Genomic DNA, 12816 nt, shown 5'->3' on the forward strand with positions numbered 1-12816 from the left:
TTCCAAAGCTCTCTCTACTCCACCTCAACATCGAGAAGGCTCTCCGTGTACTTTTTCAACTTCTTCTCGTCAATCACCTTAACATTCTCAATCCAGCCGAGCCACTGGAGCAACATGTACGTCAGTACTTTACCCGCGTCTTGAATGAACGCCCACGCGATGACGTACAGCCAGCAATATCCGGATAGTTCCCAAGAAATCCCTTGCATACCATTTCCAAACGGCCAGTACACCGCCAGGAGGGTGGACGCACCAGTGGCAATGATGAAAGCACCAACCAGGATAGCGCTCGGCGCTCGAGACCAGAACCAACCCTTCGTTCGAGAGTTGAACACAGAGAAATAATCAGATAGACTGATTTTCAAGTAAATTAGCGTCTGGATTTCGCCGTAAGACATTGCAGGAAGACCCAGTTGGCGCCAAGTGCTTTCTGGATCGCCAGACTGCAATGCGGAGCTCAGCATGAGCACCGATGATGCGAGCGCAGTCATGCCTATAGCGGATGAAACAATGTACAGAATGTTCAGGTCCCATTTCTCTGGCATCATAGACGCGTGAACATTGTCGTACGCTACGGAAATGATCGTTCCATCGTTCAAGATGGTGATCGTGACGAGCGCGATCACTGGGATCGCAAAGTGCGCAGGCCAAGCGGCGTTGTACTGACTCGGATGGTAGAAGATGCAAGAGATAAAGAAGAAAAATAAGAGCTGCTCCGTGCACGCCACCCGATAGATGACGAAATTTTTCATTCTCTGGAAAATTTTCCGGCTAGTCACGATTGCCGTCACAATAGTCGACAAACCAGGAGCAGTGAGCACAATGTCCGCTGCAGCTTGCGCGGCGCTCGTGGCACCTTGCACCGCGATGCCGACGTCCGCACGCTTCAGAGCGGGAGCGTCGTTCACACCATCGCCAGTCATACCAACGAGCATACCCTGTTGGCGAAGGGCTTCAACAATCAAATACTTGTGCTCTGGGAAGACTTGAGCGAAACCATCAGCCTTCCTGCACAACTCGCCATAGTCCCGTCCCAACGTAGTCGCCTTCTCTAATTCTTCCGCCTTCATAAGTGGAAGTTTTTCTGTACCGAGTACGTTCGTTCCCATACCCAACGTTCTGCATGTTTCCACTGCAATGGCGCGATGATCACCCGTGATCATTTTGACGCTGACTCCAAAATCCCTGGCGCAGTCAATCGTGTGCTTCGTGTCCGGTCGGGGAGGATCTAAGAACGTCAGGATCCCCAGAAATTCGAACTCATCGCTGCTCCCCTTCGTTCGCGCCACTGCAAGAGAGCGAATGCCGCGATGAGCGAGCTCGAGGACCACCTTCTCAACTTCCTTGCCGATCGTTCCCTTGTTTGAACTCAACTCCAACACGACGTGCGGGGCGCCCTTTGTGACTTTGAAGACGTTCCCGCGCTTATCCTTGATGGTACTTTCCGTCCTTTTGATAGATGGATCAAAAGGCAAGTGATCCACGAGTTCGTAGTCGTTAAGGGAGCTGACGTTGACAGCGTTCAATACCAACGTGTCCAGTGCGTCCTTCGGTGGCTCCCACCACTTCGCCGCCAGCGCGGCGCACTTGAGCACCTCTTCGCGAGTGATGTCTTGAACAAACGTTGGCAAGTCTTTTTGGAGTACCATCTTGTTCAAAGTCAGCGTTCCTGTCTTGTCCGAGCACAAAATGGTCATGCCAGCCAACTCCTCCACAGAAGACAGTCGCGCAACAATGGCCTTTTCAGCCGCAAGTTCGTGACAGCCCAATGCCAGCGTCGTCGTGCATACGACACGCAACGCAATGGGAATAGATGCAACCAACAAGACGACGTTGAACGCCAAAACTTCCCAGAAATCAACACGAATAGACAACAAATAAATGAACACGATGGAACAAATGAGGAAACCGACGGCTACCAAAATGTACGTGATCTCTCTCAGAACTTTCTCGAAGTGTCCGAGCTCATCCACGCCTTGAACTAGATCGGCAGTTTTACCAAAAAAGGTGTGGCTACCCGTGGCCGTGACGGTGGCTTCTATTTCCCCTCGTGTCACGGTGGAACCCATCTTTGCTTCTGCTCCCGTGAACATTGCCACTGGCAGTGATTCACCCGTCAATGCAGATTGATCCACCTGGATCGGTTTACCCTCTCTCATCGTGCAATCGGCGGGGATCGCTCCTCCGGCGCCCAACACGACGATGTCTCCGGGTACTAGTTTTGTCGCATTGATAACGTACACCCGACCCTCTCGCTTCACAGTCGCCTCCGGCTTGAGCGACTCCCTGAGTGCCGCGATCGCGTCCCCAGCCTTCATCTCCTCTATAAATCCAACCAAGACGTTCAAGAGCTGCAGAACTACGAGCACTATGACGTCCACCAAGCCGTCCATGGACTGGTGGATGTATGTCTCAATCGATTCGATAGCGATGGCTGCCCAGATCATCATCGGCATCGGTTGCACAAACTCGAGCGCCAGCTTGAGCCACATGTTGTCCTCCTTCACTTTCAGCTCATTCGGGCCGAACATCTCCAATCGTCGCGCCGCCTCGTCCTCGGTGAGCCCCTCGTCGCCGGTGTTGAGCAGACTCGACAGCTCCACACCCATGTAGAAGCGCGCATCGTCCACGCTCTCCGTGCCGTACGCCGCGCTGTCCTCTCGGCCCTTACCCAGAAGCGGGGCATTCGTCGAGGACGGTCCCACGTCCGCGTCTTCGTCGTCCCCGTTTCGCCCCATGTTCACCGCCCGCGTGGGCGTCGACCGCCGCGATGTCTCGTGCGGTTGGGTGTTGGACGCTCCCTCTGAGCCTCTAAACCCTCGCGTTTTCGTCAACACCAATCACGCTCGCCGTTCGTCGTCACCTCCCGACGAGTGCGCTCGACCTCGGACGTCGCGCGCGATGGCGACGAACGCTGAGCGCATCGCGCTCGTCGCGCACGCGCGCGATGGCGATGATCCTCCGCGGACGAACGCGAGCGAAGGGAGAAGACGACACTGGATGTTGGCGATTGGGATGCTCGTCGCAGTGCTCGCGATAGCGGCGGTCGGGGGACGCTCGGGGGAGAGGTCCCACGATGAGGGTGCGCTCGGGCGACTAGGCATCGGTCTTGACGCGAACGAGGTTGGAGATTGGATGGGGACTCATCGAGAGTGGCGAATCGTGAGCTTTGTGAATAAGGAGTACGAGACGATAGCGAGGCTGTGGTATCACCGGTTGAGTAACTTGGGGTACGATTCGCACCATCTCGTCGCGTTGGACGACTTGGTGTACGATAGTTTGAAGAGGGCGAACTTTAGAGTCCTACGGGCGCCCGGTTTCACGATGAACAACGGCGATAGCTTGTCGGACTTTTGGAAGTTTCGTTTGAACTACTTGTTGGATGAAGTCAAGCGAGGACAAAACGTGTTGATGTCCGATCTAGACATCGTGTTTGCCCATCACTACGAGCCGGAAGTGATATTCAACAAAGCGGAGGACGAAAACGTGGACATTTTTCACTCCCTCGGCGCGGGATGGCCGAAAACGGCGAAGGACAGGTGGGGGTTCTCCATCTGCATGGGATTCTCAGCGTTCAAGGCAACGAAGACAACAGAGAAGACGCTTGAAGCGGCGCTTGGGGTGTGCAGCCACGCGACGACGTGTGATGATCAAGTGGTGATGAATGAACTCTACATGAACTATCTTCAAATGTCTTGGACGTCAAATTTCGAGAATGGAGAGCGCAAAGGGATATCGCGAAATACGATGATACCTCTCGTCGTGAAGACGCTCGCAAGTCTCGTCCCTCGAGTCCGTCCGGGATCTCTCGAAGATGTGCCAAAGGGTCGTTCGACCCAGTGTCTTGGACACGTACATCACGTCGACGGCGGACACTGGGCTGTGGCGCCGGTGATTGAGAAGGATGGAACCGCGAAGGTGGAAATGTGGCATTCGTTCCACGACAAATGTTACGAAGTCACCGTGAGCGCTCTGGGTGCGCAGTGGGCACACTGAGCGATATGGTGCTGTGATGCGTTGTTTTAGACTGTATTGAAATGATAATAGATAGCAAGCATAGCACGCTAATGCATGGAGACTCGACTTTGCCCACGCGCTGACAGTTGCGTTTGAATGGAAACTTGCTGAAACCGCAGACAGCGGCGTGCACACTCGAGTCTTCTAGAGCTCGAGCGCGTCTTTCATGCTCTCTACCGCTCGGGGGCGCGCCGTGCGGTCGATTCGCGGCGCTCGATCGCTCTTCGACTCGTTTACACGCGATGGCGAAGCGGACGAGCGTGCGCCTGGACTAGGTATCGCCTCGAGAGGCGTCGTGGTCGACGGCTTCGCGCCTCTCAATAGTCGCGGGTACGCCTCGACGGCGTGTCGCGGCGAGCGCACGTACAATCTCTCTGCCCTCGCGCACCCGCCTGTGGGATGGACGTTCGCATCGAGCGCGCGAGGGATGGACGCGAGACGCACGCCCTCGGCGACGACCTCGCAGAGAAGGAGTTTATTTGGTTTTGGAAAGAAGCGCGGTGTAGATGCCGTCGCGGCGGACGCGACGACGAGTGGTAGCGCCGTGTCGGACGCGCTAGTGACGGTGAGCGACGTCGCTCCTGCGTTGGGATCTCTCGCGAGCGAGGTGGTACCTGTGGCGGTGCAGAGCTGGCCGACGACAGCGGCGCTGATGTACGCCATGGAGTATTTCCACGTCGCACACGGGCTCGAGTGGTGGTTGGCTATCGTCGGGGCGACGGTATTTATGAGAACGGTGACGTTTCCACTCGTTGTGATGCAGATGAGGAACACAGCGAGGATGCAGCTGTGCAAGCCAGAGCTCGAGGCTTTGCAAGCCAAAATGAAATCAAACCCGTCTCAAGATCCGGAGTTGGCGACCGCGTATTACGCGGAGATGCAGAAAGTCTGGAAAAAGTACGACGTCAATCCTTTCAAGAGTTTTGCGCCGGTTCTCATCAACGCTCCGGTGTTCATTTCCTTTTACTTTGCCATATCCAAGATGGCTGCCGGCGTTCCATCTTTTGAAACGGGTGGTCCATCAATGTACCCGGATCTATCCATCGCCGACCCCACGTATTCTTTGCCCATCCTATCTTCCCTCACTTTCTTGGCCTCGGTGGAGTTGGGCACCGTTGAAGGGATGCAAACCTCTCAGAGCGCGCAGATGAAGTGGTTCCTTCGAGCGTTGGCCGTCGCCATGGTTCCGCTCACGGCGAGCTTCCCGCAGGGCGTCTTCGTGTACTGGATCACGTCCAACATGTTCTCCGGGGTTCAAACGAGCATCACGAGAACGAAGGGTTTCAAAGCCGCCATGGGGATACCCGACGTTTCCGCCGTCGCCGACGCTCCCGCGGACGCGGCGCTGAGCCGAGTGCAGCTCGACCAATTTCAAAAGAAATACGGTCCCACCCCAACCTTGCACAAGCGCCCGCCGTCCAAGGGAAAGAAGCAGCGATAAATTTGTAGTGAGATAGCCAAACCGTAGCGCGATCCCGTTCCGCGCGCGCGCGGTCGACGCGCGCGCGCTGCTAAACCCTACACACGTCCACGAGTCATGACTCACCTCGACCCCCCCACACACGCGATCGATCCACCCCGGTCCCTCGTCCTCGACGCCGCGCGCGATGTTCATCCACCCGTCGCGTTCTCTCGTCCCTCGGTCGATCCTCGGCGTCGTCGCGCGCGCTCGCGTCCGCACACGCGCGCGCGCGCGCGTGCGGGGCTAAACCGCGACGGAGACGATCGTCGACATGTTCACCGCGTCCGCGCCCTCGTTCATGGCCGCCCCGAGCGCGACGTGCGCCCGAGGATGCGCGCGATCGACGACGACGAGCGCGTCGGGCATCAACGGCTACGTGCGCGCTTCTCGAGCTCGAGCGACGCGAATCGCGTGCTCTTCGCTCGGTGAGGGCGAGAGAGGGAGAGAAGGGGGAGACGTCCGTGGCGAGATCGGTCTCGCGAGGTTACCGAGGCCGAGCGTGCGCCGTGCGGTCGTGAGAAGAGACGCGAGGACGAGCGGGACGAGCGGGAGAATCCAAGGGAACGTCGCGGGTGACGACGGTAGAGCGTGGTGGCGAAATGTCACGGCGAAGGCGGCGGTGGATGGGGGGTCAGAGTCGGCCGACGCGAGCGCGAGCGAGGATTTCGGGAGTGAGGACGAGGGAACGGCGGGGAAGCCGGTGAACGTGTTGAAGACCTTCTTGCGGCGTCTGGTCAAGCCGCTGCAAGACTTCGGGTTCGGCCGCACGAGACTTTGGGAGGGTGGTGTTGGTTTATTTATCATCTCTGGCGTCGCGGTGACTTTCATCATCTGGGGCTGGATCCAAGGTTTGCTGAGCTTTGCAAGAAAGAACTCGTACCAAGCCTTCATAGAGTTCCCGGTGGCGTGCGGCATTCAAGTCGGCACGAACGTTCGGGTTCGCGGTGTCAAGGCTGGGACAGTGTTGAGCGTTCAGCCGAGTTTGGAAAAGGTGGACGTCTTGGTCGAAATGGACGACAAGAACGTTCCCATTCCTCGCAACTCTGTGATTGAGGCAAACCAAAGTGGTTTGATTGCGGAGACGATCATTGACATCACCCCGGCTCTCCCCATCCCGAACGCGCAGTGGGGACCTTTGGACTCCGGTTGTGAGGGCGAAGGTTTGATCGTGTGCGATCGCGGGAAGATCAAGGGCGTGCAGGGTGTGAGCATGGATGAGCTCGTTGGTATCTGTACGAAGCTCGCAAGAGAGATGGAGAGACAAAACGGGGTGCAGCAGATGTTCGCCACGACCGAATCCGCGCAGCGCCTGATGACGACTCTCCAGCCACTTCTCCGTGAGGCCGCCCAAATCGCGCACGAACTTCGTCCCATGATGCAAAACGTGAACGAGCAAGGCACGTTGGATACGCTCGAGGATCTCGCCGGGAAGACGTCCGCCACCGTGGAAGATATCAGAAGGCTCAAGACGACCATCTTGACGGACGAAAACCAAGAGCTTCTCCGCCAATCTATTTCAACGCTCACGAAGACGCTTCAGCACGTTGAGAAGGTTTCTGGAGATATCAGTAGTGTTTCTGGCGATCCGAGCACTCGTACGAACTTGCGCCACCTCATTCAGTCCTTGTCGAGACTGGTCGACGCCTAGATTCAAATCTTTTCTACACTTGTCGCATGGAAAATACACACTTGCTAGGTATCTACGCCCTACGTTCCTATCTTACACCATCGGCGAGCGCTCGCTCACCGAGGAAACTCGTGCAAAGTCACCGCCCCCACGGCTTGAATGTCAGACTCCAAGGCCTTCATTGCAACCGTAAACTCGCTCTGACCATCGTCCAGGGACTCCGCGTGCGCCGCCTTGAGCGCTCGCACGCTCGTCATTGTCTTCAGACGTTCTTCATTCGCTTGCATTGCCTCGACCCACTCCTCCGATCCTCCCGCGCGCTCGGCGAATGCCCGCAGCGTCCGCGTTGCTCCGCGCGCCTGTCCGTATGCGAATCCCGCGGTCCCACCATCGACGAAACCGGCGTTGAACCCGCTCTGGAGTGTCTCATCCTTTCCATCTTCCAGACCGTCGAGATATCCGGCATTGTGATGCTGCGTGAGCGATACAATCGTCGTCAGTGAATCGAGTCGTCCCGGGCGGCTGCCTCGAGTGTTTTCGAGGGAAAGGAACGCCGCGCGTAGACGTAAACGCACCTTTCTTCGCTCCACGCGCTCGTCGACGACGTGTTCGGGGACGTGATGTTCCGCGCGCGACGCGTCGACGTGATCGGCGTCGTCGTCGGACACCGCCCACGGGTCCGCGCACGGCATCGCGCGCTGCGGTGTACGGGGCGAGAGCTACGAGCCAGCGAGTTGTGCGTTGAGTCGATCGAGGATGCCGCGCGTGGAGAACCCTCTTTTGGAACGCAAAAAATATTTTCTATTGAATCATCACGCGATTAGACTAAGAGAGGTGAATCTAAGACGGCGTAACCAGCTGCGACGCCGCCTTCGTCGGATGACGCCGCCTTCGTGCGCAACAAGTGCCCGCCGTGTTTGTTGATCACTACCTCGTCCCCGACTCGTAAATAACTACCGTAGATACCGAGCTCCGATAGAGTTTCGATCTTCTTCACGTCTCCTTCACGAACAGTGAGCGTCTGGTGCGCGGGAGGGAGAATGCGCTGCATAAGAATGTACTCGCTCAAGTCTCCGCCTTGCTCGAGACGAGCGCGCAGCTCGTCAGAGTACAAGTTATTGCCCCCACCCTCGCGCTGCGGCTTCAAGACAAAGCCAGCTGGATTAGATAACGCAAGCTCTACCGTTTTAATCGCGTCTTCTCCGTCCAAAGAATACAATCCGGCGAAGACTCGACGCATTTCCTCCGCGTGTTCGGGCATGAACGTCTCTAGCACGCCCGGCTCTGCGAGCTTCTGCTGAATCTTCTTCGATCCCGCCAGGTGCATAGCCGCCGACGGACTCTTCAGTGCGTTCGATTTCTCTATCATGAGTCTCGCCGCCCACTCTCCGTCGGTGGGGTAATCCGTTGGCGTGTACCCAGCGCGGAAATACACCAAGCCAATGTCATCGCCTTGAAATGTGAGCGTTTCGTCTCGTAGCTCGCCCTCGGCGTTAATCTCCGCGAGCGTCGCTCTCACGGTGTGGACGCCGTACTTTTCGAAGATATATTGCGAGATGTGTCTCTGGTCAAACATGTTGCGCTCGTGTGGCTGAACCACCATCATAATCTTCCCTTTACTTCCCCCGGCTTTCCAACCCGCCGCGAGAATGTCGCCCGCGCACTGCAAGGCTTCGTTTTCCGGAACCCCACTGAGATCGACCGCTTCGCCGCCTTTCGCCGACCATCGCGCCAAGTGACGATGCATCGCGCTCACTTTCGTCGCGAGCGCCATGAACGACGTACTCACCGTGTTCACCTCCACCTGCAGAGGTAAACCGCTCGGCGCGTCGAGCATGTAGTCGCTTCGCAGGACGCCCACCTCGGCCCGCGGCCGTCCCGCCTGCCCTCCCGACTCCTCGTACACCCTCCACAGCGCCGCCGTGAACGCATCGTTCTTAATCGCTCCCTTTAACGCGTTTCGCATGAACGCATCGTCTCTCGAGACCGCATCGTACAGCTCGGCGAACCTCGGCGAGACCGCTCGGGCGAGCTCGTACGCCCTCCTCGGAAACACCGTCGGCGCGCACGACACGGGCGCGTGCGCGTACCCACCCACGTTTTCCCGATCTCCGATCACACATCCGTGCGCCACCGCGTGCGCCACCGCCTCCGTCGCGCGCGCGCGCTCGTCCACCGTCACGTCGTCGTCCCACGAGACGATCAATCCTCGCTCGTTCGACACGCCCATCACCGTGCGCGCGATTCTTCCCTCCGTCGCGCGCGGTCCAGCGCGCGCGCGCACCGAGCGAGACCCCAGACCCACGCGCGCGCGCGTTCGCGTCGGCATCCACCGTCCCGTCGTCTCGCGACGCGTCGTCGTGTCGAGACGACGGCGATGGCGACACCGATGCGCCCCCGAGACCTCTCGCTCGCGCACTGAACGACGCGAGACCGCGATGGACGTCGACGACGTCCCGATCGACGCCGACCGCGCGCGGACGTGGGAAGATTTGCTCGAGCGCGCGCTCAGAGACGAGGGCGCCGCGGAGGCCGCGGTGCGGACGAGCGATGGATTTCGATCGACGCATTCGAGCGCGAAAACCGAGTCAACGGGCGGTGGAGGGACGACGACGCCGAGAACGTTCTTGCGAAAGGGGGCGCGGTCGGCGAGAACGTCGCCGTTGACGCCGAAGACGACGCCGAGGGTGGAGAGCGCGCGAGCGAAGGTGGGATCGAGAAGCGGAGGTGGGGGGGCGGCGACGACGTCGCGCGGGACGCCGGGCGCGAACGGGACGCCGAGGGAGACGAGCGGGCGAACGATGAAGGCGTCTCCGCGAGGCCGAGGGCTGTTCGAGTTCGACCAAGATGCGAACGTGCAGCCGTCGACGATGGAGGCGTGGCGGGCGCACAAGGTGCGGAGCGCGAGCGAGGTGGAGGCATTCGAGGCACTCGAACTGCGCGCTCGAAACGGGACGCGCCGTGACGGAGAGGCGGCGACGTCCGCGACGACGAGGACGATGCGAGCGAGCGATGGGGTCGACGGCGGTGCCGTCGTTCGTGATTTCATCTCGTCGCCGAGTGCGGAGGAGCAGAAGGCGCGCGCCGCGTTCGAGCAGGCCAAGGCGAATCTCACGCAGAGCGAACGTCGGTTCGCCGAGGAAAAGGCGGCTTGGCGAGCGCAGAGAGACGCCGCGGAGGAGGCGTTCAAGGCTGAGTGCGATGACGTTCGAAGACAGTTCAGGCGCGAGAAGGCGGCACTTATGCGCGAGATGGAGACTCGAATGGCGATGCCGACCAAGGAGGAGCGAAACGAGTCCAAGTTCTTGCGCGAACAACTCGAGCGAAACGAAGAGGAATTCAAAGCGGAACGAAAGCGCGCCAAGCTTACGGTGGACAGGCTTCGACAACAAATAGTCGATCTCACGAACGAGGTCTCACAACTTCGTATGGAAAAGCGAGCGATCGAAGAGAAGCGAGAGGTCGCCGAACGTCTTCGCGAGCAGGCGACGACGACGCACACGCCGCCGCGTCGCGCCGAACCGGCGTTCGAGTCGCCCGGCCGTTCAATGGTTTCCTTGAGCCCGAAACCACCCGTCTCCGAGTCTCTCATGTCAATCGTTCCGAGAGCGCTGAGCGTGTACGATCCCACGCCGAGTGTCAGCACGGCTCAGTCCGCAAACGCAGGTGCAATGCGCGAGCGCGAGCACGACGACGGTCGCGTCGAGCGCTCCTTCGCCGACGGCCGCCGCGTCGTTACCTTCCCCAACGGCACTTGCAAAGAGATCGTGCAGCGCTCGCCCGATGAAGTCATGGAGACCATCTACTTCGTCAACGGCGACGTCAAGCGCACGCATCCCGGAGGAACGATCGAGTACTACTACAGCGACGTCGAGACGTGGCACACGACGCACCCATCCGGCGACGAGCTCTACCACTTCGTCGCCACCGACCAGGTTGAGCTTCACCGCGCCCGAGGTTCGAGTTCGGGCGTGGAGAAAGAAATCTTATTTCCCGACGGTACCCTACGACGGATTCACGTCGACGGTCGAGAGGAGGACGTCGACCCGTCGCGTTGACCGCGTCGACGCCGCGCGCGTTGACCGCGTTGAGTCCTGACCCTTGAACATACACACACACACCGTGGGCACACCCACCCCCTCCATCGTCGCCGCACTCGCGCGCGCTCGTCTGATGTCCACGAGCTCGATTGATCTTCGCACCGCCACGCTCGATGAGTTGCGATCGGCGGACGCGCAGCTCCGCGAGGAAGTCACCGCGTACGGGGAGTCGTTACACATGTTGAGCAAAGCGGTGAGTCGATACCACGCGAGCGGGAGGGCGATCGAGGCGTTGTCGAAGGAAACCGTGGGAAAAGACATGTTAATACCGCTCACGGAGTCCCTGTACGTCCCGGGAAAGATCGCGAAGACGAACGGGGTGCTCCTGGACGTCGGCACCGGGTACTTTATCGAACACGACGCGGAGAAGGGGATCGATTATTGCAAACGCAAGGTGAACTTTATACGCGAAAACGTGGACGCGTTGATGGAACTCTTGACGAAGAAGCGAAAGCAGTTGGTGTTGGTGCAAGATTTCATGCGCGCGCGGATGCAGGAGCAAGCGCAGGCGACGCAGGCGGGGGCGTGAGACGCAGTAGATGATTAGAATATACATGAGAATACACGAAAAATGTCGTAGACGCGCGGCGCTCACGCGTCTTCGTCTCGGTCAGTCGTCGCCTCGAGGATCTCCTTGGGTGGACCGTCCTCGGAGAGCTTGAAGTGAGCTAAAAACTCGGTGTTACCCTCCTTTGCTCCCTTTATTGGCGACGTCGTGTGCGCGACGTAATCGAAACCAAACGTCTTCGCGCCCTCAATGACGTTTTGAATCACTTCGGCGTGCACGCTCGCGTCTCGAACGACCCCTTTCGAGCCAATTTGACTTCGTCTCGCCTCGAACTGCGGCTTGATGAGAACCAGCATGGTTCCTCCAGGCTTCAAAATCTTACAAATCGCCGGGAGAACCTTGAGGACGGAGATGAAGGAGAGATCCAGCGTCACGATGTCGACGACGTCTGGAAGTTGCGTGACGTAACGCAAATTCGTGCGCTCCATGATGACCACCCGCTCGTCCTGCCTAATCTTTTCCGCCACCTGCCCGTACCCAACGTCGACACCGTACACCTTCCTCGCCCCGCCTTGGAGCAAGCAATCGGTGAATCCACCGGTGCTCAAACCCGAATCGAGCGCCGTGAGTCCCGAGACGTCGACGCCAAAGTATTCCAGCGCCTTTTCCAACTTCAACCCAGCCCTACACACGTACTTCGGCTGCTCCGCGATCACTTCAATCTTCACGCTCGGCTTAAATTTCGTCCCCGCCTTGGTCACCGGCTGTCCATCCACCAAAACCTTCCCCTGCGCAATCCAACTCTGCGCCACGTTGCGAGACAGCTCCGGGCGCGTCATCACCGTGAGCTCATCCAGGCGCGTCTTCCCTCCCCCCTTCCTCTCCATCCCTCGTCCGTTCGCTCCATCGTCGCCATCGCGCGTCGTCCCTCGCGTTCGCCCGTCGTCGCTCGCCGTCCACGCCTCGCGTTCGCCCTCGCGTTCGCCCTCGCGCGTCGCCCGCGTCGTCCCCCGCGCGCTCGTCCTCGCCCGCGTCCATCGCCCGCGACGCACCGCCGCGCACACCACCGCGGTCGATCGACGGACGAACGCGCGCGTCATCG

General features: G+C 59.1%; 9 protein-coding genes across 9 annotated transcripts; 5 read left to right on the forward strand and 4 right to left on the reverse strand.

The window, feature by feature from the left end:
• Positions 1-14: 14 nt before the first annotated feature.
• OT_ostta06g01380 (P-type ATPase, phosphorylation site) lies at positions 15-2738 on the reverse strand (the record flags this gene model as incomplete). Its single annotated transcript, XM_022983980.1, has 1 exon — positions 15-2738. One exon carries the CDS (start codon positions 2736-2738, stop codon positions 15-17), a length of 2724 nt encoding a protein of 907 aa, XP_022839186.1.
• A 163-nt stretch (positions 2739-2901) lies between these two features.
• OT_ostta06g01390 (Nucleotide-diphospho-sugar transferase) lies at positions 2902-3996 on the forward strand (the record flags this gene model as incomplete). Its single annotated transcript, XM_003079722.2, has 1 exon — positions 2902-3996. One exon carries the CDS (start codon positions 2902-2904, stop codon positions 3994-3996), a length of 1095 nt encoding a protein of 364 aa, XP_003079770.2.
• A 187-nt stretch (positions 3997-4183) lies between these two features.
• OT_ostta06g01400 (Membrane insertase OXA1/ALB3/YidC) lies at positions 4184-5458 on the forward strand (the record flags this gene model as incomplete). Its single annotated transcript, XM_003079724.2, has 1 exon — positions 4184-5458. One exon carries the CDS (start codon positions 4184-4186, stop codon positions 5456-5458), a length of 1275 nt encoding a protein of 424 aa, XP_003079772.2.
• Positions 5459-5777: 319 nt separating this feature from the next.
• On the forward strand, positions 5778-7127 carry OT_ostta06g01410 (Mammalian cell entry-related; the record flags this gene model as incomplete). The annotated part of the gene is made up of 1 exon (XM_003079725.1): positions 5778-7127. The coding sequence occupies one exon, from the start codon at positions 5778-5780 to the stop codon at positions 7125-7127; it is 1350 nt and encodes a 449-aa protein (XP_003079773.1).
• Positions 7128-7222: 95 nt separating this feature from the next.
• Positions 7223-7798, reverse strand: OT_ostta06g01420 (Essential protein Yae1, N-terminal; the record flags this gene model as incomplete). The annotated part of the gene is made up of 2 exons (XM_022983981.1): positions 7223-7579; positions 7682-7798. 2 exons carry the CDS (start codon positions 7796-7798, stop codon positions 7223-7225), a joined length of 474 nt encoding a protein of 157 aa, XP_022839187.1.
• Positions 7799-7926: 128 nt separating this feature from the next.
• OT_ostta06g01430 (Glutathione synthase,substrate-binding,eukaryotic) lies at positions 7927-9336 on the reverse strand (the record flags this gene model as incomplete). The annotated part of the gene is made up of 1 exon (XM_003079727.1): positions 7927-9336. The coding sequence occupies one exon, from the start codon at positions 9334-9336 to the stop codon at positions 7927-7929; it is 1410 nt and encodes a 469-aa protein (XP_003079775.1).
• Positions 9337-9544: 208 nt separating this feature from the next.
• OT_ostta06g01440 (T-complex protein 10 family) lies at positions 9545-11164 on the forward strand (the record flags this gene model as incomplete). Its single annotated transcript, XM_022983982.1, has 1 exon — positions 9545-11164. One exon carries the CDS (start codon positions 9545-9547, stop codon positions 11162-11164), a length of 1620 nt encoding a protein of 539 aa, XP_022839188.1.
• Positions 11165-11279: 115 nt separating this feature from the next.
• Positions 11280-11735, forward strand: OT_ostta06g01450 (Prefoldin subunit 5; the record flags this gene model as incomplete). The annotated part of the gene is made up of 1 exon (XM_022983983.1): positions 11280-11735. One exon carries the CDS (start codon positions 11280-11282, stop codon positions 11733-11735), a length of 456 nt encoding a protein of 151 aa, XP_022839189.1.
• Positions 11736-11797: 62 nt separating this feature from the next.
• Positions 11798-12814, reverse strand: OT_ostta06g01460 (Ribosomal RNA methyltransferase FtsJ domain; the record flags this gene model as incomplete). Its single annotated transcript, XM_022983984.1, has 1 exon — positions 11798-12814. One exon carries the CDS (start codon positions 12812-12814, stop codon positions 11798-11800), a length of 1017 nt encoding a protein of 338 aa, XP_022839190.1.
• Positions 12815-12816: the final 2 nt, after the last annotated feature.

This window comes from Ostreococcus tauri (assembly GCF_000214015.3).
Source record: "Ostreococcus tauri WGS project CAID00000000 data, contig chromosome 06, whole genome shotgun sequence".
Lineage (NCBI taxonomy): Eukaryota > Viridiplantae > Chlorophyta > Mamiellophyceae > Mamiellales > Bathycoccaceae > Ostreococcus > Ostreococcus tauri.